This window comes from Rhinolophus sinicus, linkage group LG05 (genome assembly GCF_036562045.2).
Source record: "Rhinolophus sinicus isolate RSC01 linkage group LG05, ASM3656204v1, whole genome shotgun sequence".
Classification (NCBI taxonomy): domain Eukaryota; kingdom Metazoa; phylum Chordata; class Mammalia; order Chiroptera; family Rhinolophidae; genus Rhinolophus; species Rhinolophus sinicus.
This window is the reverse complement of record NC_133755.1, coordinates 87,490,052-87,509,750: the sequence shown is the minus strand read 5'-3', so window position 1 is coordinate 87,509,750 and position 19,699 is coordinate 87,490,052. Positions and strand designations below refer to the sequence as shown.

Here is a 19,699-nt window from a genome sequence, read left to right as displayed (position 1 = left end):
GGCCTCCCCCATCCCAGGGAGTCCCAGAGTCCGGCCAAGAGCAGGGCCCCCATTTCTGCTCCCCTTCTGGTAAAGCCACAGGGTAGGCAGGAGCTCAGCCTTAAGTTAGGGATGGGGGAAGGGCAGAAACACCCCACAGGTGCAGCCAGGACAAGGCCAGCTCGGCACGGAGGTCTCTGGAGGCAGACACCATTCCTGTGAGTCCCGTCTCTGCAGTAAAGAAGGTGCTGGCAGGTCAGATAGAAACTTGTGCTTTAATATATCTGTGTGTGTGTGAGTGTGGGTGTGTGAGTGTGTGCGTGTGTGGAACGACCGTCTGCAGGGCCTCAGCGGCCAGGTCTCTGTCCTTATTCACTGCTCATCCTCGCAGCCAACGCAGGCCCCCTCCCTGGTGGGCTGGCCCTGCCCCAGGCGCCCCGGCTGGCGGGGGTCAGTCTTTGGTACGATGCAGACACTTTGGTGTGCCGGGGGCGGGGTGGGGGCCACGCAGCTCTCATCATCTCTGCAACGCCAAGAGGAAGATGGCCATGGGCCCCCAGAGCTGCGGGTGGGGCTGGCGGGGGGCTCCACTGCCGGGCATCACCACCACTGTGATGGGAGAGAGAGGGGAGACAGGCCAGGGCTAAGGTCAGCTGGGCAGGGCCAGGGAGCGGCACGCAGTCAGGCAGGCTGCGGTAGGGCCCGTTACTCCGGCCCTCTCTCTGGGGGCCTGAAGGTGGTGGATGCTGCCTTCAATGCACACAGCACACTCAGCATAGATGTGAGGTGGTGTGGTGTGGGAGCTAACTCAGCCTGCCAGGGTCCAAATCCTGGCTCTGTGGCTCACTAAGACACGGAGCAATTCATTTGACCTCAGTGGGCCTGTTTCCTCATCTGTAAAATGAGTCTGAAAGTAAGAGCTACCCCAGAGCACTGCCGTGAGGACTGAATGAGTTCATGCATACATATACGGCTTTTTGTATCTTGCCTGGTACACAGTAATCACTCAGTAAACTTGAGCTGTTATTATGGCAAACACCTGGCCCCCAGGTGGGGGGCAAAAGTCACACCTGGACCCACACAGAGACGGACCCAGACACAGGCATTCCGGTACGTCAATAGCTTAGCAAGCTCACGGAGGCAGGGTCTGGTCTTCTCATTGTCCTGAGCCAGGCTGGGCCCCAAGTGTTCACACAGTCATCACGTGCAGCCCATCAGCCAACAGCCTGAACCCCCATTCAGACACCCTCCTTCCCGACACAGGTGCCCACCCAAAAAACCCTCCACAGATTTGCCGCTTCTTGTCCTCACCTTTATTGGGATCCATCTGCTTCCGAGGACATTCTCCCTTCTTCAGTGTGACATCGTCTATGGCGATATCCCCCAGGTAGCCTGAGCCTCGAACCCCCTCGAAAATAATCTGGGTGGGATCAGAGAGCAGGAAGCAGGGATTAGGGCGGTTCTGCTGGACAGACCCCCATCCTTCCCTTCGGTGTACCAGGGAGCCCCCCATCCCTACCCCCATTCCGCCTGCTTTCCTCCTTCTGAAGTGCTTCGTGGCCAGAGCAACTGCCTGAGGGCTGGGAGAGCCTGTGAGGAGCCTCTGGGCCTGGCAGACTCACCTGGAAAGGCCCACTGGGGTTGATGGGCACATGGGCCTGCTGCCACACGTTGCCCTTATTGCCACTGAGGGACCAGGCGTGCGTATCCAGAGCCCCCTTGCTCCGGGACCGCACCAGGAGGTTGAGGGAGCCTGCAGTGGGTGTGAAGAGAAGGGGGCAGTGAGATCTGTATAAGAGCATCCTGGCCCTTCCCCATTCACCAAGCCCTCCTCTCTCACCCCTGCCCACAGCACTGTTCCTGCTGGATGGGACTTTCTCCCCATCACAGACTGGTTCAATGTCCCATTATCTCAGGGGGATTGGGGGGGTGACACGGGAAAGAGAGAGACAGCAGCAGGCCTTCAGTTCATCAGGACAATTTGCAAATTTTCTTTTATTTTTTTCCTTCCCTCCTGATCAGCTAAGCCCCCACTGCCAGCACACACACACACACACACACACACACACACACTGCCCTCTCCCCTCTAGACAGGGGAGTGTAGCAGGGGCTTATGTCTGAGCACACAGGAGGATTCCAAAACACACAAGCACACCCCTGGCAGTACATGACATAGGAGGTGAATTCTGGAGGTACAGAAATGGACTGAAAAAATTTTAATATTTATATGTATGTTTTAAGAGATGAATAAAGCTAGCCCTTCAAAACCACGATCTAACTAATATTAATGCTTAGGACAAAGCTAGGAAAAAAAGAATGAGTTGATTTAAAGAAAGATATTAGCATATGTGTGACATAACCAGGGTAAAAATAGCTCAAGTGAAATTTGGGAGGCATTAGTCTGTGGGTGCTGAGCCCATCTGCCCACAGTCACAGGGCCAGGAGTTTTGGAGGTGCTAAGGGGCACGGGAGGAGAGGGAGGGGGTCATGGCTTGGCTAAGAACATCCAGGCAATGTCATGCCCCCTCCCTGGCTCTCCTGGCCCACCTCGAGCCCCCAGTGACATGAAACGCCTGGCTCGGAGGGAAGAGGAATCAACTTAGGTGGCACCTAGAGGCTGGCATTTCCATGGCGCTGCCCACAGACAAAGTCACACCATCTGTGACACCAGATAGACAGACCCCCTATGGGGGAGAGCCACCAAATGTTACCTGCCTGAGATCAAAGGAGTTGGCTTCAACCAAGAAGAGCAGGCAAAACAGGAGGTCTGGGGACAGCTGGTGCCCAGAGCTGCCAGGTAGGGTGGAAAAGGAGGGGAGAAGAGGGACCAGGACAGCAAGAAATAACCCCTCGCCTGACAGCAGACCCAGGCCTGGGTGGGGGACCCTCCCCAGGAGATGGTGCCATGAGAAGGCTGCAGCCAGCATCCAGTGGGCCAGGAGGTAACACTCTGGCGTCAGCAGAGCCCAAGCCCAAGTGCCTTCCAGTCTATCCAGCAGCTCCAAAAGGACCACTCTCTCTTCCCTCTCCTAGAGATCTACCCCTGTTCCGATTCCCTGGGGTCCAGCCTCAATCCCCATGACTTCTCTTCCTCCTGTACCACCCTGTCCCAAGGACCCTAACGGAGAAACCCCACATTTTCACTGCTCAAATTAAAATTGAATCTCTGCCCCCTTCTCTGAGTACCCCATAAGCTCCAAGACCTCCTGCTCAGAGGCTTTCTGACAACCTCTCATAGGGGTCAGCCAGGGCCCAGTCTCCCTTAAGGATGTGCTTACTCACTGCAATTCTTCCCTGTCTTCACCTCCTCCAAAGCCAAATGGAACTGTATGCTGGAGCCTGGACATACTCCAACTTTCCAGCCTCTGGGCTTTTGCTCAGGCTATTCCCACTGCTTGAGATGCCCTTCCCCTACCATGTCCCCCTGGCCAAATCCATCCTGTGCTTCAAGGCCTCTCGGAAACATCACCTCCTTTAAGAAGTCTTCCTAGGCTTGAGCTGGGAGTCCTCTATGCTTCCTGGGACCTCTGAGTCCTTAAACTACAGCTCCCCAAGCCCAGCCCTCTCTCTGCTCAGGGGTGTGGCAGTTACGGGGATTCATAGCTTCTCCCTATTTGACTCCTTGAGGGAAAGTTTGCGTCAAATTGCCATCAGTTCTCAATAATTAAATGGTGAATGAACTTTTCACAACTGTCATCAGGATTTTCATAGACTCTCAGGGTAAGAAGTTACCTCAGGGTTCATCAAGCCCAGACCTCCCTATCATTCATTCATTCATTCATTCATTCATTCATTCATTCAATCATCTGATTGAACACCACTATGTGCCAGGCACTGTTCTAGGTACTAGAGATACATTAGTGAATAAGACAAAGACCCCTGCCCTCCTGGAGCTTATGCTCTACTGATGGTAAGCGTTATGAAGAAAATAATGCAGGGAACAGAGAGGTATTTCAGATGGGGTGCAGGGCCCTGCTGAGGAGACCTGAACGAGACGAGAAGAACGTTCCAGGCCAGCAGAACATCATGCGCAAACCTCTCTGCAGCAGGGAAAGCAGCAGGGAATGAGGTCAGAGGAGCAGGCAGGGTCGGGATCAGGGATGGGAGACCTGGAGAAGATGGTGACAGAAGGGGACGGCAGAGGGGAGTAGCACGCCCTGGACAGGGGTCTCCACAGCCTCCCCGCGGGGCAGTCCTGTCTGGGGACAGGGCAGCCCACTCCTTTGCTTACAGGGTCTTCCTCGGGTAGGATCAAATCTGCCCACAGGAAGCATTCATTGACTGGTTTGTTCCACCAGTGAATAAGCTCGGGAGCCCCCACTGCTCCCAGATACCCCGGCACCCCAGCACATAAGGTCTGAATTCCCAGGGCCCTACTGGACCCAACCCGCTCCTCTTGGCAGCTGGTCCCCAGTGCCCCTCCTGAGCTGGGGATCAAGTGACCAACTGCCCTGGTTTGCCTGGGATGTGAAACTTTCAGTGTTAACAATGGGAAAGGCTGGGGCAAAGCAGAACTGGTTTGCATCAGTTACTCCAGCTGGGGAAGCCAGATGGAAATAAGTGGACTGGCCAGAGCGGGCAGTCCTGGTGACCCACCCCACCCACCCCAAAGGAGCTTCTCACAAAGTCCAGACCCAGCCGTGGGTGACCTCATCGGTCTGAATGGTCTGGGGGCCCCAGTGGCTACAGAACCTTCCATCCCACCCATTCCAGTTCATTGGTTCACCTTGACCCATCACACAAGCTGCGGACACTTCTGCATGATGAGCCTTTAGGTCTACACTTAAAGTCATTTCCTCTGTTGTGCAGCTGAGGAAAACAATGACGTGCCTGTGGCCTGATAAGGCCCGGTCACCAAGACGCAGGTTCAGGGTGAAACAAGGCTCAGAACTGTGTGTGTAAACGGGGCGGGGGCGGAGGCGTGAAGGGTAAGGGGATAAATAGAATATATGTGTACTGCTTCTATATGCATAAAGTATTTCAGGAAAATTTCCCCCCAATCTAGTACACTGATTGCCTCTGGGGAGGGGCTGTAGGTAGCAGGACTGGGAAGGGAGGGGTCTCTCATTATGCACCTTTTGTACCTTTTGACCCATGCAAAATATATAACTTTCCCATAAATAAGTAAACAAACAAATGAATAAAAAATTTTAAAATTGTCCATTCCTCCGCAGTCTTCCACAACCAGGCCCCCAGAGTCGGTCCCTGTACCAGCTGTTGTGGCTCCTATCCTTCTGCTGCGGACACGTGTCACAGGGGCCACTAAATCCTATCTGGTGCAATTAGCTGTTTAACTTGACTGTCTCTCCAACTCGACTATAGGTGCCAGGAGGACGGGGAGCTTGTGCATTCCTTTCACCGCAGCACCTGCCGCCTGGCACAAAGCAAGGGCTCTCGAAGTGATGACTGCACTGATGAGTTCATTACTAATGTGACATTCCTACCAGCGACATCTCTTTCCAAAGGGCATTCCTTTGGTTTACATTCACTCTTACGAAGCAGGACTTCCTCTCACAGCTCACAAAGCAGCACCCTTCTAACCCTGTGTTAGGGTTCGAGGGAGTCAGGCGGACTTGGGTTGCTGTGTGGTCTTGGGCAAATGCTTAACGTCTCTGATGACATGGTAATACCTCGCTTACCTGGTGGTTATGAGGGCTAATGAGACCACAGAATGCAGAGCACCCAGGATGTCACCTGGTACCTGGCATGCACTCAATACATGCAATTCTCCACTGCCTCCAAGATTCCTGTCTCATCCTGCTGGAGCTTCTTCTTTTTTTTTTTTTTTTTTTTGGTAGATGCAGGGAGCCTTGATCATTCCACAGAAGCTGGCTCTGGACCGCCTCCCTTGTCCAGATTCTGCCCAGACCCCCTCCAAGGATCTCTGATTCAGCCCAGGCCTCATGTGGGCCGGTCCCTAGCCTCCTGTGGACCCCTCTCGCCCCTCACAGCCCCAACACACACTGGGGAACACTACCTGGAAACCTGACTCACCGATGTGCTTCCCATACATGTGATAGAAAAAGGAGACGCAGTAGAACTTGGCGCTGGCGTTGTACAGGGGACTCACCAACCGTGCACGGTCCCCCAGCTCCCGGGGCCTGGATGTCTCAATAAACATGTAGTAGCCTGCGGGAAAGGGAGAGATGCACCAACAGCTTCCTCCTCACCCCACCCAAGCCTCTTTCTGTCTTTCCCATCACCATTACCACTCTTTTCTTAGTCTTATGTGTCTGAATGGCAGGTGCCTCACCCCAACCCACCCCATCCTCCCTGCCTCACAGAACAGGAGTCTAGGCCAGCCTTTATCAGTTCTTAATTCTACTGAAGCACTTCCTGTTTCTCTGTTAGGACAGATCTATGCCTCCCCTCAGACTGGGGCTCCCTGAGGGCAGGCCTGTGTCTCTACTCAGACTGGGGCTCCCTGAGGCAGGGAGTGTCTCCCCTGAGACTGGGGCTCCCTGAGGCAGGGCTGTGTCTCCCCTCAGACTGGGACTCCCTGAGGGTAGGGCTGTGTCTCCCTTCAGACTGACACTCTCTGAGGGCAAGGCAGCATCTCCCCTCAGACTGGGGTTCCCTGAGGGCAAGGCTATGTCTCCCCTCAGACTGGGTCTCCCTGAGGGCAGAGCTGTGTCTCCTCTCAGACTGGGGCCCCTTAGGTGGGACTGTGTTTCCCCTCAGACTGGGGCTCCCTGAGGGCAGGGCTGTGTCTCCCCTCAGACTGGGGCTCCCTGAGGGCAGGGCTGTGTCTCCCCTCAAACTGGGGCTCCCTGTGGACAGGGCTGTGTCTCTCCATTAGAATGGAACTGCCTGAGGCCAGAACCCTGAAGTAGTCCTCCATTCCTAGCAGCAGGCCAAGCCCTCACCCTCAGGGGTGCCACTTATATCAGTGGGGGGACCGGTGTTGGGAGAACGCTTGGGGTTCTGGGTGAGGGCGTTCTGTCGTGTCCAGTCAAAGTTGTCTGTCAGGTCCTGGGTGTAGCCACAGATCTTCTCATCCTCAAAGTGGCAGGTGTTGTCTGCATTGGGGTGGGGAGGTTGGGGATGAGACAAAGAGGGTCAGCCTTCTCAGGCCCTCTGGTCCAGCTGTGCCCTCCCTGGCCACCTGAGGCAGCTCCCAAGCATCCAGGCAGTGGGCCCAGGATTCTAGGGCTTGAGAAATTAGGTAACAGGACCTCGAACTACTTTGTTTCCAGAGCAGGACTTCTTAACCTTTTTGTGACACCACAGACCCTTCTGGCATCTAGTGAAGTTCAAGGACCCCATCTCAGAATGATTTTAGATGCATAAAATGAAATACAAAGGATTACAGAGGAAATAAATTATACCGAAATACAGTTATCAAATATTTTTAAACAAATTTGTGATATAAGTGGGCTTCTTTATTATCTAATTAAATCACAAGATCTAGTATTAGGTCTAATAAACTGCCATAGGTTTGAAATACTAATGAATGTAAGTGACATTTAGAGATAGCTGCAACAACTTGAAGGTGATGTGAAAATATCAGATGTCTGATGACAAAGTCACAAGTACTAATTATACTACTGTGGTTGCCTACATTCATCATTGAAGGAGATATTACATTTCTGCTAGAAGTTAGGAGAAGTTAAGTAAGTGTATACCCTTCCAGGTTCCAGATTCACGGAGCCCTTGAATTCTATACACAGATTCTTTGGGGATCCATGGATCTCAAGTGAAGGACCCCCTGCTCCAGGGAACAGGGGAAACCGATTAGCCTGGCCTTTGTTTTGGGGATAGTGAGTGATGCGGCATGAGGACAAAAGGCCCTGAGTTAGAGACGTCCCCCAACTTCTCTTCTGCCCCCTACCTTTAAGCCCCAGAATAAATCCTGGATACAAACATCTCTGAGCCTAGCCCAGCTCCCCCCTGCTTCTCCTTCCAGCTGCTGGCTTCTACCGCATTTCCTCTCTGGTCTCTCTTGGGGTCCTTTCCTCCCACCAGGAGAGCTTCTGTGTCCCTAAGGGGAAGGAGAAGTGGGTGGGGGTGTCTCACCTGATAGACTGGGAGAATTGATGGCTGAGAAAGCAAACAGGAAAACCAAGTCAGAATCGAGTGGAGCTGTGCAGAGGGTGCCTGAGCTTAGAACCAGAGGACAGGGTCCCCAGAGCCAAGACTGGGGCCAGAGGGGCCTGGCCTGCAGTGACAGAGCAGGACACTGAATAGTGGGGAGCCCCAAGCTCAGCAACCATGTGGGGAAGGTAGAGGGGGTCCCCTGGGCATAAGATGGGCCCTCCCTTCCCACCACCACCACCCCCACTTACGCTCTGTGTAGTGGATGATGCGGGAGGCCATATCACCAGCCCCAAACGTGGTATAGGGTGTGAGGCGGACCTCGTAGCTGTGGGGCACACGGAGGTCAGTAAGAATGTACTCCAGCAGCTGCCCCTTCTCCACACGCCGCACTGGGATGGCCTTCACCATGGCATTGTGCTGATTCAACTGTAGATAAAGAGAGTTCCCAGGAGCTCAGCAGCCATGCCCTCCACCAGAGCACCAGTCCCTGCAGCCCCTGGTATGACTCTGGGGATCAGTGTCCAGGAGCAGAAAGAGCAAAGAACTAGGAAGCCAGGTCCTCAGTTTCTGTGGGATAGAGCAATCACCCCTTCCATGCCTACCTCCCACGGCTGTCTTAATAATAAGTGACAGCAACACATATTGAATACTTTACGTGTGCTAGGCACTATTCTAAATGCTTTGCAATTAACTCATTTAATCCTCAAAACAATGATCCTAGAGGTAGAATATTATAATTTCACCCCCATTTTACAGATGTGGAAGCTGAGGCCAAACAGAGATAGCTTGTCCAAGTTCATACAGAGCTTGATTCTAGCTTAAGCAGTCTGCCCCAGAGTCACATTTCCCCCCCCCACCCCTGCCACCAAACTGCCCCCTGGGCTGGGTAGAACCACATGGTCAATAGACAGGACACAAGACCAGCATAGTGGTTCTGGCCTTGCATTCTAGAGACCTCGTGGGTGAGACTTTAAGCTCATGCCTTAAGTTTCTGCTGCTAGCTTCTGAGGTAAGAGAAGATTCTGCATTTCATGAGCAGAGTTGGCTCTGCTCCCCCCCACCTCCATTGACCCTGCCCAATTCTCAGGGTTGGGCCCAGAACATGGGTCCAGAGGGGTCAGGTCCCTAGCACCTCCCAGCTCCTGCTGCTGTGTCCAGAACACTTTCCCTGTGACACTGAAGAGCTGTCTATAAGAAGGGTCAGTGTGTTCCAGCCCCATCTCCAACCCCTTCCCCTGGCTCATTGAGCACTTCCACGGTCAGCTGGCACCCAGACCCGTCTCTCCCTTGGCCCACCTGGCGGACACTGAGTCTGTAGTTGAGCACAGGGTCAACAGCGTCCGGCTCCCTCTGGGTCCACTGCAGCACGTAGGAGTAGTTCTTGGACAGCTTGTGGCTGCGGGTGGGGTTGGGGGTGTCGAAGTAAAACTCCGGGCTGTAGGCTTTGGCTGAGAGGGCAGGGAGGGGGGCATGGGGCCATGGAGGGTGGGGGATGGGGAGAGACACAGAGAGAGGAGGTGTGGGAGGGGGACAGAGAGGATGGAGAGGAACAGACAGAGGGGATGGGGAAGACAAAGAAAAGGGAATATTGTGAGGAGAGGAGATAGCAGAGAAGATTGGGGAGAATGAGGGTGGGGTAGGAGGGAAGGTGGGAGATGGAGATAAGGGAGATTGGGAATTTAAGAGGTGGTATTAGCGAGAACGGAGCAGAAAGACCAAGGAAAAGATAGAGCAAAGAGAAATTTGGGAAGACAGAAGGGATATTAGAGAAGACACAGGGAAAGAGGGTTGGGGAAGACAGGAAGAAGGATCAAGGAATTGAGGTATAAGGAAGAGAAGAGAGGAGAAGGATAGAGCGAGGCAAAAAAGGTGGGGAGACAGGGAAAGTATGGGAGAACAGGGGAGAGGGGAAGGAGGTGGGAAATGTCACCGGGGCCTCTGGCTGTCAGGGCTGGGGAGGTGGCCAGTGACCTGTGGTGCTAGCCCCCTGCTGTTGAGTGAGGGGATCCAAACGAGCTAAAGGATCATCCAGTCAGTCGGGGGCTGTTGGGAGAGCTGAGAGTGCAGTGGCATGGGGGGCAGGCATGCCTGGAATTCTCTGCAGGGCGCTGCCACCGGCTTTGACAAGGAAGAGGCTCTTACCAATGGAAGGAGGAGAGACAGGGGTCGGCAACCCCGTCAGCCCCTCTCCATTTCCCTCGCCCCTCAACACGACCTCCACCCCTTTCTGACCCACATACTCCCATCTGCAGCCCCAAACAGCCCACCTGCGAATGACCTGATGAGGAGATAAGGCTGAGAGGGATTTCTGGACACCGGAGGGCCTGAAACTCTAAGGTGACAGACAGCTCAGGAAATGTGTGCTGGCTGTCCCAGGACCACCCACGAGGTCCCAGAGATGCTACTGAGGGGCGTCTTCGCTCCCCTAAGCTCAGGCCCCTCACACTGGACCTGCGATCTGGAAAAGAGGTTCCCCATCCCCAGCCTCTGGAGCCAAAGACGAGGAAGGAGGAGCTTGAAACTTGACGCCTGAGATGGGGTGGTGCCTAGGGCTTGAGTGGGAGGATCTAAACCTGGTGTAGGAGGGGTTGGAGGGGAAATGTGGAAACAGCAGGAAGCGGAGAGCTGAGATTGGATAAGATTGGAAGAGGTGGAGCCTATACCTCATGTAGGCGGGGCCTAGGCGCTGTGTGGCTGGGCCTTTAAAGGGAAGGGCCCAGACATGGTGCCCGCAGGGCAAAAGAGGGCGTAGTGAAGGAGGAGCTTGAAAGGGGCGTGGCTGCCTGAGTCCGAGGAAGAAGGCGGAGCTAAATGGGCGGGGCTTAGGACAGGTATAGGTGGGCCTTGAAAGGAGGTCTAGACCTCGAGTGGGCAAGAATGGAATGGGCGGGGCTGTAAGAGGAGGTCATTGCTGGATCCAGGTGGCATGGGCGGGTCTTGGAAAGGCACGGGCCTAAACCTGGTGTAGGCGGGAAGGGGGCGGGACCCAAGCCGGGTGTGGGCAGGGCAAGAATTGGGGCGGAGCGTGGGCCCAAGTGGGCGTGATTAGGTGGGGCGGGACCCCCTGGATTCTCACCCGAGACCTGGAAGAGACAGACAGCCGAGCCCACGTCGTTGGAGACGCTGCACTCGTAGCTGCCGCTGCTGTCGCGGGTGACGGCGTCGAGGCGCAGCTCGGAGTGGTCGGGGGCCTCGGCGGCGACGGGGACGGATGGCGGCGGAGGCAGCAGCTGCCCTTTGAAGCGCCACACGGCCGAGGCGATGCGCTGGGGGCTGCCTCGGAGGAGCGAGCAGCGCAGGAGCACAGGCCTGCCCAGAGCTTGGCGCACATCCTGGGAGCTGGGCTCCACTTCCGGCGGGACTGGGGGCGGGGGCGGCGGTCAGCTGGGCTGAGGGGTTTCTGAGGAGCCGCCCCACGGGGGAGGCGACGCACTCGCCCTTGTTCCCGTGCCCCCTTGGCAAAGTTCTCAGGGAGGATACACACGACACACCCATGCAATAGCTACACTCATACCTCCCCGACCTGCAGATACCTGCTACCCCTTCCCCGCCATTCTTTCCAGCCATGGTTCCTACACTGGGCTCTATTCATGCCCCAAATGGCCCCTTCAGCTCCCATGTAATGAAAAGCAACAGAACGTCGGGGTTTAGAGCCTGATCCCTGGAGCTAGATGGCTGTAGGTTCAAATCCCAGCGCTTCCTCCAATTAGCTGTAAGAATTTACACAAGTTGCTTAACCGCTCTGTGACTCGGTTTCCCTTATTTGTAAAAAAAATATGTCAAGGTGTCGAGGAGGGTTTAGAGGTATCAGCAGTAAGTGGGGGGTTTGATTGGACTGGGGTGGGTGAAGGGGTAAAGAAGGGACAGGCTTGACTGAGAGCAGGGAGGGACAGCTTGTGAGGTAGTCCAAGTGGGAAGGTAGGACTCACACTGCACGTTCAGCTGCACCTGGGCCTCTCGGGGGCGCACATTGAAGCCATTATAGCGAGCCGTCTGGCAGCGATAGGTCCCACTCATGTCGCGGCTAACGCGCTCCAGACGCAGCTTCCCATCCGGGGTCTCCTCCAAGGGCAGCCCAGAGGGCAGCAACGCAGCCTCCTTGTCCACGCGGGACCAGAGCACGGGCGGCCGCGGCTTGCCGCGTACCTCGCACTGCAGCTCGGCGGGCGAGCCCTCGCGCACAGTCACCACGGCCCTGCCCTTGGGCACGCTGATGGTGGGCGGCACTGGGGAGGGGACGGTAGGAGCGGGGTTAGAGCTACCCGCTGGCCTCCGCTCCGGAGTTTCTGCTTCCCTACCCCTAAGTGTGAGCCTCTTTCCCATTCCAGACCTCCCACGGACCTCTCAGCATCTCCAAACGGAACTCACCTCCCCAGGTCCTCTCCACCTCCTGGTCTCTACCTCAGGCTCTCCCAACTCGGAAAAGGAGCTGAAGTCGTGCTGGCCTATTCCTTCTTTCCCCTTACCTCAACGTTTTGGGGATCCCACCTTTTAAACAGTTCTACTAAATATCTCCTTCCTCAATACGCTCTTTTCTGCCTGCTGGCCCTGCTGTAGTTAAAGACATCCTCTTCTCTTTCTGGAGTATTATCACAGATGGCTAGTCTGTACTCCCAATATCCTTTCACTTTCATCCAAAGTAATAATATATCTGGGCGTTAGCAGAGCACGCGTCCAGAATAAAGACTGTATCTTCCAGCCTGACTTATGGCTAGCTAAACGTAGCCAGGTGACCAAATTCTGGCCATTGGGATTTGACAACATAAGCATCTTTAAAGGAAGAGGCCATGCACCTCTTTTCCTCCTTCTTGCTGGCTGGAATGCAGGTTGATGACTGCAGCTGGAAATGCCATTGTGGACGAGGTGGCACATGCTAAGGATAATGGAATGGCAATACAAGATGGAATCTGGGGCCCTGAGGACTTGGAAGAGAGCCGCCATTCCAGCAGGCACTGCTCACTTGAATATGAAGAAGAAATACACGGCTAGCTTGTTTAAGCCACTTTTATTTAGGGTTTTTCTGTTATTCATAGCCAAACCTAATCCAACCCGACACATTGTCCAAATGGAGGGTCTTTTAAAGATGTCTATGGGTCCCATTTCACATCATGTCAAACAAATTAAAATGTCCTACATTAAATATAAATTGCAAATAACTCTACAAGGCACTTTGAAATCCAGTTATCTAGTTAGTATAATTTATACTCTACAAACATTTATACATTTATTGGCTTTAATTTTGCAGTTTTCTTTGTATTTTGGAGCCAATTGATTTATTTTTCTAGGTCTAAACCATTTCCACAGGCCCTTAAAAAACTTCCACGCCCTAAGCATCAGGCTTATGAGCCAAACGGAGGAAACAGCCCTGTGCCCTGTTGATTACCTGACTTCTAAAACATCTCAGCTCCCAACCCTTCTGTGTCCCCACAGGCTAACGGGCTGTCTCCCTCTCCCCCGCCCAAGGCTGCACTGCCCTCAGGTTAAAGCTCAAACTCCTTGGCTTTGCAAACAAGGCCCTTGTGCTCTGGCTTCTGCCACCCCCAGCCTCATCTTCCGTCTCCCGTCCTGTGTCCCAGCTGTGGGATATTCCCTGGACACATCAAGTCTCATACACCTTGAGGGCCTCCCTATCCTGTCTCTCCTGGGCTTGTCCCCTCACCTAGCAAATGTTCACATGGAGAATGGCTCCTCTGAGAAGCCTTCCCTGGCATCCCCTGGCATCCTGGTACTCCTTCTCTCATGTTCCCCTGACTCTGCGGATCCTGCCGTTAGCAACTATGTCCTATCTAAAGTTTGCCCTTCCAATTCCCGCTTTACCCCAACAGATGTGTCTCCCAGGCTAGACAGTGGGCTCTGAGGATGGGTCTGTGGCATTTGTCTGGGTCCCCAACTCACGCCTCACCTATGGCCTTGTACACAGTGATGGGCGAAAGAGATTTGTGGAATCAATGGAGGCCTAGTCCACTCCTAAAGCCCAGCTCAGGTCAGTCTCCTTCCGGAAGCCTTTCCTGACCCCCTCCAGCTTCACCTGGCCTCTCCCTATGCAGATGTCAGGACGGAAGGGGCCTCCGAGGCCACCTGGTTCAATGTCTCACAGAAGAAAATCTGAGATCCAGAGAGTTAAAGAGGCTGAGCTTAAGGCAGCCAGCTCCTCAGTGCAAGGTGCTGGGGGCTAGAGATGAGATTCTAGAGACCCTCTCCAAAGTCATCACCTCCAAACTCCTGTCATTCTCAAGGTGTAAACCCTTTAGAGGTGGCTGAGTGAAGGCTCTGCAGTCAGACTGTCTGGATTCCAATCCCAGCTCCACCACTTACTGTTGTGTTGTTACCTTCGGTAAGTTTTTTAAACTCTCTGAGCCCGTTTGTTCATCTCTAAAAATTGAAGATAAACCATCTATCCCACAAGGTAAATCATAAAGGGGAATGAGATAAATATCAAATCATCAGAACACATAGTAAACACTCAATAAATGTTAGTCATTATTATTTATTACTAGAATAGAAACCCAAACTTCCTGGATAATCTGGCCTCTGCTGACTTCTCCATTCTCATCTCATTCCATTCTCCCAGCCATATTCTCCTTCCTTCAGTTCTCCCAATGGCCCATGCACTTGCCTGCCTGCCTCAGTGCCTTTTCACATGCTGATGCCTTGGCCTGCCTTTCTCTTCCCCCCTCCCTTGCTCTCCTTTGCCTTATAAAATCCTGCTCCTCCCTCAGCTTTCAGACCAAACATTCTATCTTAGGAAACTGTTTCCTGACTGTCATGTATCACAGTTTGCAGGGGTATAAATTTGTGAGACTATCTGAAAAATGTTTGCCTTCCTACTTAGTTCCGTGAGGGCAGAGCCTATCTTGCTCACCACTCCACCCCCTGCACCTAGCACAACACCTGGCATATAATAGATGCTTGATAAATTTGTGTGGCATAAACAAATAGTATTCTCTCCACTCTGGCTTCCCTTTCCCAAGCTGTTGCCCCACCTCCCCTCTGGGGGCTTCTCCAGCCTTCTCACACCTCCCCGCTGCCCCTTCCGCTGCCCACCTGTCTCAGAGGAGATGTTGACCTCGACGCTCAGGTCGGGCACAGGTGCCCCTGGGAAGGAAGCCACACACAGGTAGGTGCCGTAATCGCTGAAGTGCAGATCAATGAGCTCTAGGCTGCTCGTGACAGCAGGCAACTCAGGGTCGTTTCGAGTCACCAGCAGCCTCTTGGACATGCGTGCTGGCTTGCCATTCTTGAACCACTGATAGGTCACCTTCTCCTGGGGCACTGCATCCACATGGCACGACAGCTTCAGGTCCTGGCCCAGCTGTATATTCTCGCTCTCTTTGATCACATCTGGGGTGATCTGGAATGTGGCGTTCTTCATGGCTATAGGTGGATGGGGAGGGAAGGGTGGATGGGGAGGGAAGGGTGGCTGGGCTGGCCCAAAGCCAGTGGCTATGTCCCACCCCCATTCAGAGCCAGCTTCTCCCCTCAAAGTGGCCCTCCTAGAGGTTGGCAGCCACTATATTTTTTGGAACTTGTTCTGCTTGCTCAGATGCATTTTTAAAAGTTCAAAAAAAGCTCGCTGCAGAAAAGTGGGTTTAGTAACCATTAGAGCCACTGTTGACTGAACATACACTGAGAGGCACTGTTCCAAGCACTTTATGGAGTTTATTCACTTAACTCATCCCACAATCTGTGAGGGAGGCACTTTAGTGTCCCCATTTTACAACGGAGGGAACCAAGGCACAGACAATTTAATTCAGAGCCTGTACTCTTAACAACTATACTACTTTATTTTTATTTTGTTTTAAACCTTGAACTTGTAAAATACAAATTTTGGGAGGATGCACCAGAATGGAATAGTGGCTCTATCTAGAAAGTGGGTCTGAGGGGAATTGAAGGGAAATTTTAATTTGCACATTTTACCCTTTTGTGCGATTTGACTCTTTGCAACACGTTGTGTATTTTTTATAATGAAAGTCCAGTGCAATCATTTTACATGTAATTACATAAAAATACAGAATTTAGAAAGAAAAAGGTCTTGCCTTTTTAAAAAATCTGAATATTGATTGACGTAATCCAAGAGTTAGACAGAACTCTTAATACTGGGTGCTAGTTGGACAGGAGACTGGTACAACAGCAATAAACCAGAACTGGGTTGGGCAAAGCAGGCTGTATGTCACCCCAAGAGGTGACCATAAGTATTTGATGTAAATTGAAATCTCATCAACCCAGGTTTTAAAGGCCAAATGAAAACCAGTGGAGAAAAATAATCTTCTGATGGTAAAGTACCATCAAGGGAAAAAATAGTCATCAGCCACAATCTTGCTACTTTCTTTCTCACTCTGATTAAGTAAAAAGTCATAGAGAGCTAGCTTCTTATCATGAGAGTCAGAGAGAGACTAGTCAGTGAAAGATGAACAACAACAAAAGAGCCCATTTCTTCAAAAGACTCAATCGAATTTGGCAGAATCTAGAGAGCTGGAAACAGCCTGTATCTTTTTAAAAAATACAATAAATAAGTAAACAAACAAACAACCTAAATCTTCATAATTTAAAGTTTTCTCCATGAAGCAGAATAACAAAATCAAGATCATATTGAGCAGCTACTGCTGACTACTGAGGCTGAGGTTTAGTAAGCAAAGTGTAATTCTTTAGCTCGTGCTCCAAGTTTTATATCATTTTAACATTTAATAATTATCTTCAGACTCACTGAAATGCTTTTCTAATAAAGATTTACATATATGTTATGTGGAAATGTGTGTTAGTTTTACTTTAACTCAGTGAATCATGTAGAAACCAGTGTACAAAAATAAGGCAGGAAATTTCTCTTGAAGACTGGAAGTCCACATGTAGCTTTTTACAACCTCAGTTTCCCAATCTCAAAAAAGAAATATATATATGTATATATATACATATATACATATACATATACATATACATATACATATACATATACATATATATATATGATATATATATATATATATATATATATATATATATATATATATATATATATATATATACACACACACACACACATATATATATGTAATCAACACCAGCCCTTCCTAACTCTTGGACTGTTGAGGTTATATTTGGATATGTAGACTGTAAACACTAAATAAAACTACTCTGGTAAATTTTAGTCCTACCATCTTCTGGCAGATGCCTGAATTGCAGGGAAATAAAAGTGCCTGGAACATGCATCATCAGTATATCTGACCTACCCAGGGGAAGCAGACAGGCCCCTCTCCCCTTTCATTGGTAGTTCCTGGAGGACAGGGACCCTGTCTGCCTCTGACTTTCCTCCCACCCCTCCAGAGCCACGTACATCGCACCAGCAGGTTGACGGTCTTCTTGGCGGGGTTGCCCACATTGTTGGTGGCTGTGCAGTTGTAGTAGCCAGAGTCCGGGGCCTGCACTGAAGGGATGCTGAGAGTGCCACTCTGGGCCAGAGCGCCCAGGGGAAGCGGGCCTGGCCCATGGGACCACTGCAGCTGGGGTAGGGGATCACCGCCTGTCAGCAGACACTGCACCGTCACATTCTCCCCAGGGTTTACCACCAGAGTTTCGTTCACAGACAGCTTCAGGGCTGGTGGGGCTAAGAGGACAAGGAGGTGGGGTCTTAGGATATCATGAGGCAGGGCTGCATGTGAGGGATATAGGGAGCTAGGGAAGCCATGGGGCTGGGAAAGGCCTGGAGGGAGATGAAAGGGCAGAAAGCAGGAAGCAGGCAGAGGGGAGGAGGGGATGCACTAGTGCAGATGTGCCTAGAGGCCTGTGTGGAGTGAGGCACTGTCTCCTGGTGGGGAGTCAGCTCAGGTGGGCAAGGGGATGGGCGGGAAAGTGCCTGTACCCGTGGTGTTGGTGAGCCGGAAGGTGATGGCCTTGTCCGGGATGCCACACACGTTGCGTACAGACACCTGGCAGGTGTAGCTGGCGTAGTCTTGGGGCCGAAGGTTCTTCAGTTTCAGGACCTTGGTCTCCCCCTGGGCAACAGCGAACCACTGCTGTGAGGAGTCTGTGTGGGTCTCCAGGGGTCCTTCACACATTTACCCAGCACCAGAGGCTTAAGCAAATTATTATTCTAGTTCCTATCTTTCTCAACCTCCACACCATTTGTCCCCAGGGAGCCTGAGCCTCAGCAGATGCTGTATTCTCCATACCCTGGGCTTCTCTGGGCCTGAGGTAGCCCTGGCCAGGGCCAGGCCTCAGTTTCTCCACTTTGGGAAATGGAGGGCACCCTGCTCTGTCTTACAGCCATACCAACATGGAACTGGCTCCAAAGGCCATGGCTACAAGTGACACTCTGACAGCCACCTAGGAAAGCCACTTCCGAAAGCCCTCCCTGGTAGCATGGCTTCATCACCACTTCCTGGGATCACAGGGGGCCTATGGGAAGTGGAGTCACCTCTCTGCCTCCAATTCTTGCTGTGTCTGCCCATGGTTCCAAATACTCTGCCAGCCAGCGGTGGGCAGGGATGACTTGCCTGCCTCTAGGGGGCGCCTTTCCTAACCGGCAATGTTCCCAAAGGACATGTTGCCTTGGGGACTCTCCCGTCCCTATCACTGTTCCCTGAGCTTTCTGTTCCGATTTTGTCTGCCCCAGGTTGTCTGAAGCCAAATCAGAATGTATGCTTCTGCCATCAGAACAGAGTTGTTGAAGTCAGGGCAGCCCCAAGAAATCCAGATGGTGAGGCCTCAGCCCCCATGCCCCATCCCCTTGTTGGGTACAAGAGGAAGACTTAGGGTGAATCACGAGGAGACCAGGCCAGCTACCACCCGTCCTGACCTGGGTGTAGAGGGGCTCGTAGATGTCAACTCCATTGTCCTGGCTGTGGGACAGGGTGTCAGAGCCCCGCTTCCAGATGAAGCGAGCAGGCGGGTTGGAGTTGACAGTACAGCGCAGGAACACCGTCTTCTCCTGGTAGAAGTTGCCGCGAACGTCACTCACTGTCTGGTGCACTGTCAGCACCGGCTCGTCCAAGTCTGCAAGGGCACAGCCCCAGTGGAGTCAGGACTGGGTGACCCCAATGTGGGGACTTGGGCTCCTGGCAGGGAAAGCCGAGCCACCCTCAAGGATGTGTCCAGGGAGCCAGATGCTCTCCCAGCCCTGCAAGCTTGACCAACCTTTAGAGCCAGGGGACTGGACTTAATGACTTCCCAGCTGTCCCTCCCCGGGGACCTGCATGGGGTTGTCTGTCTTCACCCTCCCATCATGGGGTGGAGGAAGCAACTGTAGACTGGAAATCGGGAAACCCTGGTTCAAATCCCAAGCTAGCTATTAATTTGTAGTGTGACCTGCCTAAGTCCCTTCTCTGCCTGTTTCCTCATTGGTAAATTGGACTAGATTGGTGGTTCTTGCCCTTGTTTGCACAATAGAATCATACGGAGATTTTCTTTTTAATATTGATGCCTGGCAATGCTCATTAATGGTGTCAGGAATTGGAACAGTGATTGCCTCTAAGGAGATTATTGACTGGGAGGGGTCATGAGGAAACTTTCTAGGGTCCTGGAAATTCTCTTGAACTGGAAGGTGCTTACACATACATATACATATGTAAGAATTCATTAAACTGTACATTTAAGATCAGCGCACTCTATTGGATGTAGGTTAATCCTCAATTTTAAAAGAAAAAGTTTAAGAAAAAAATTCCAATGTCGGAACCAAGCCCCCAATTAATTC

The 19,699-nt window shown here is 52.3% G+C and overlaps 1 protein-coding gene across 1 annotated transcript in view; it reads right to left on the bottom strand.

The window, feature by feature from the left end:
• Positions 1-235: 235 nt before the first annotated feature.
• MDGA1 (MAM domain containing glycosylphosphatidylinositol anchor 1) overlaps positions 236-19,699 on the bottom strand; it is a 54,908-nt gene continuing 35,444 nt past the window's right edge. Inside the window, exons 4-17 of the mRNA XM_019753939.2 lie at positions 18,806-19,002; positions 17,870-18,002; positions 17,345-17,614; positions 15,061-15,390; positions 11,946-12,242; positions 11,093-11,377; positions 9,313-9,464; positions 8,265-8,442; positions 7,996-8,019; positions 6,846-6,998; positions 5,974-6,108; positions 1,602-1,732; positions 1,291-1,399; positions 236-588 (exon numbers count right to left, since the gene is read on the bottom strand). Of these exons, the coding sequence (XP_019609498.1) occupies positions 497-588; positions 1,291-1,399; positions 1,602-1,732; positions 5,974-6,108; positions 6,846-6,998; positions 7,996-8,019; positions 8,265-8,442; positions 9,313-9,464; positions 11,093-11,377; positions 11,946-12,242; positions 15,061-15,390; positions 17,345-17,614; positions 17,870-18,002; positions 18,806-19,002 (2,486 nt within the window). The 3' untranslated portion in view covers positions 236-496. The remainder of the gene's footprint in view (positions 589-1,290; positions 1,400-1,601; positions 1,733-5,973; positions 6,109-6,845; positions 6,999-7,995; positions 8,020-8,264; positions 8,443-9,312; positions 9,465-11,092; positions 11,378-11,945; positions 12,243-15,060; positions 15,391-17,344; positions 17,615-17,869; positions 18,003-18,805; positions 19,003-19,699) is intronic.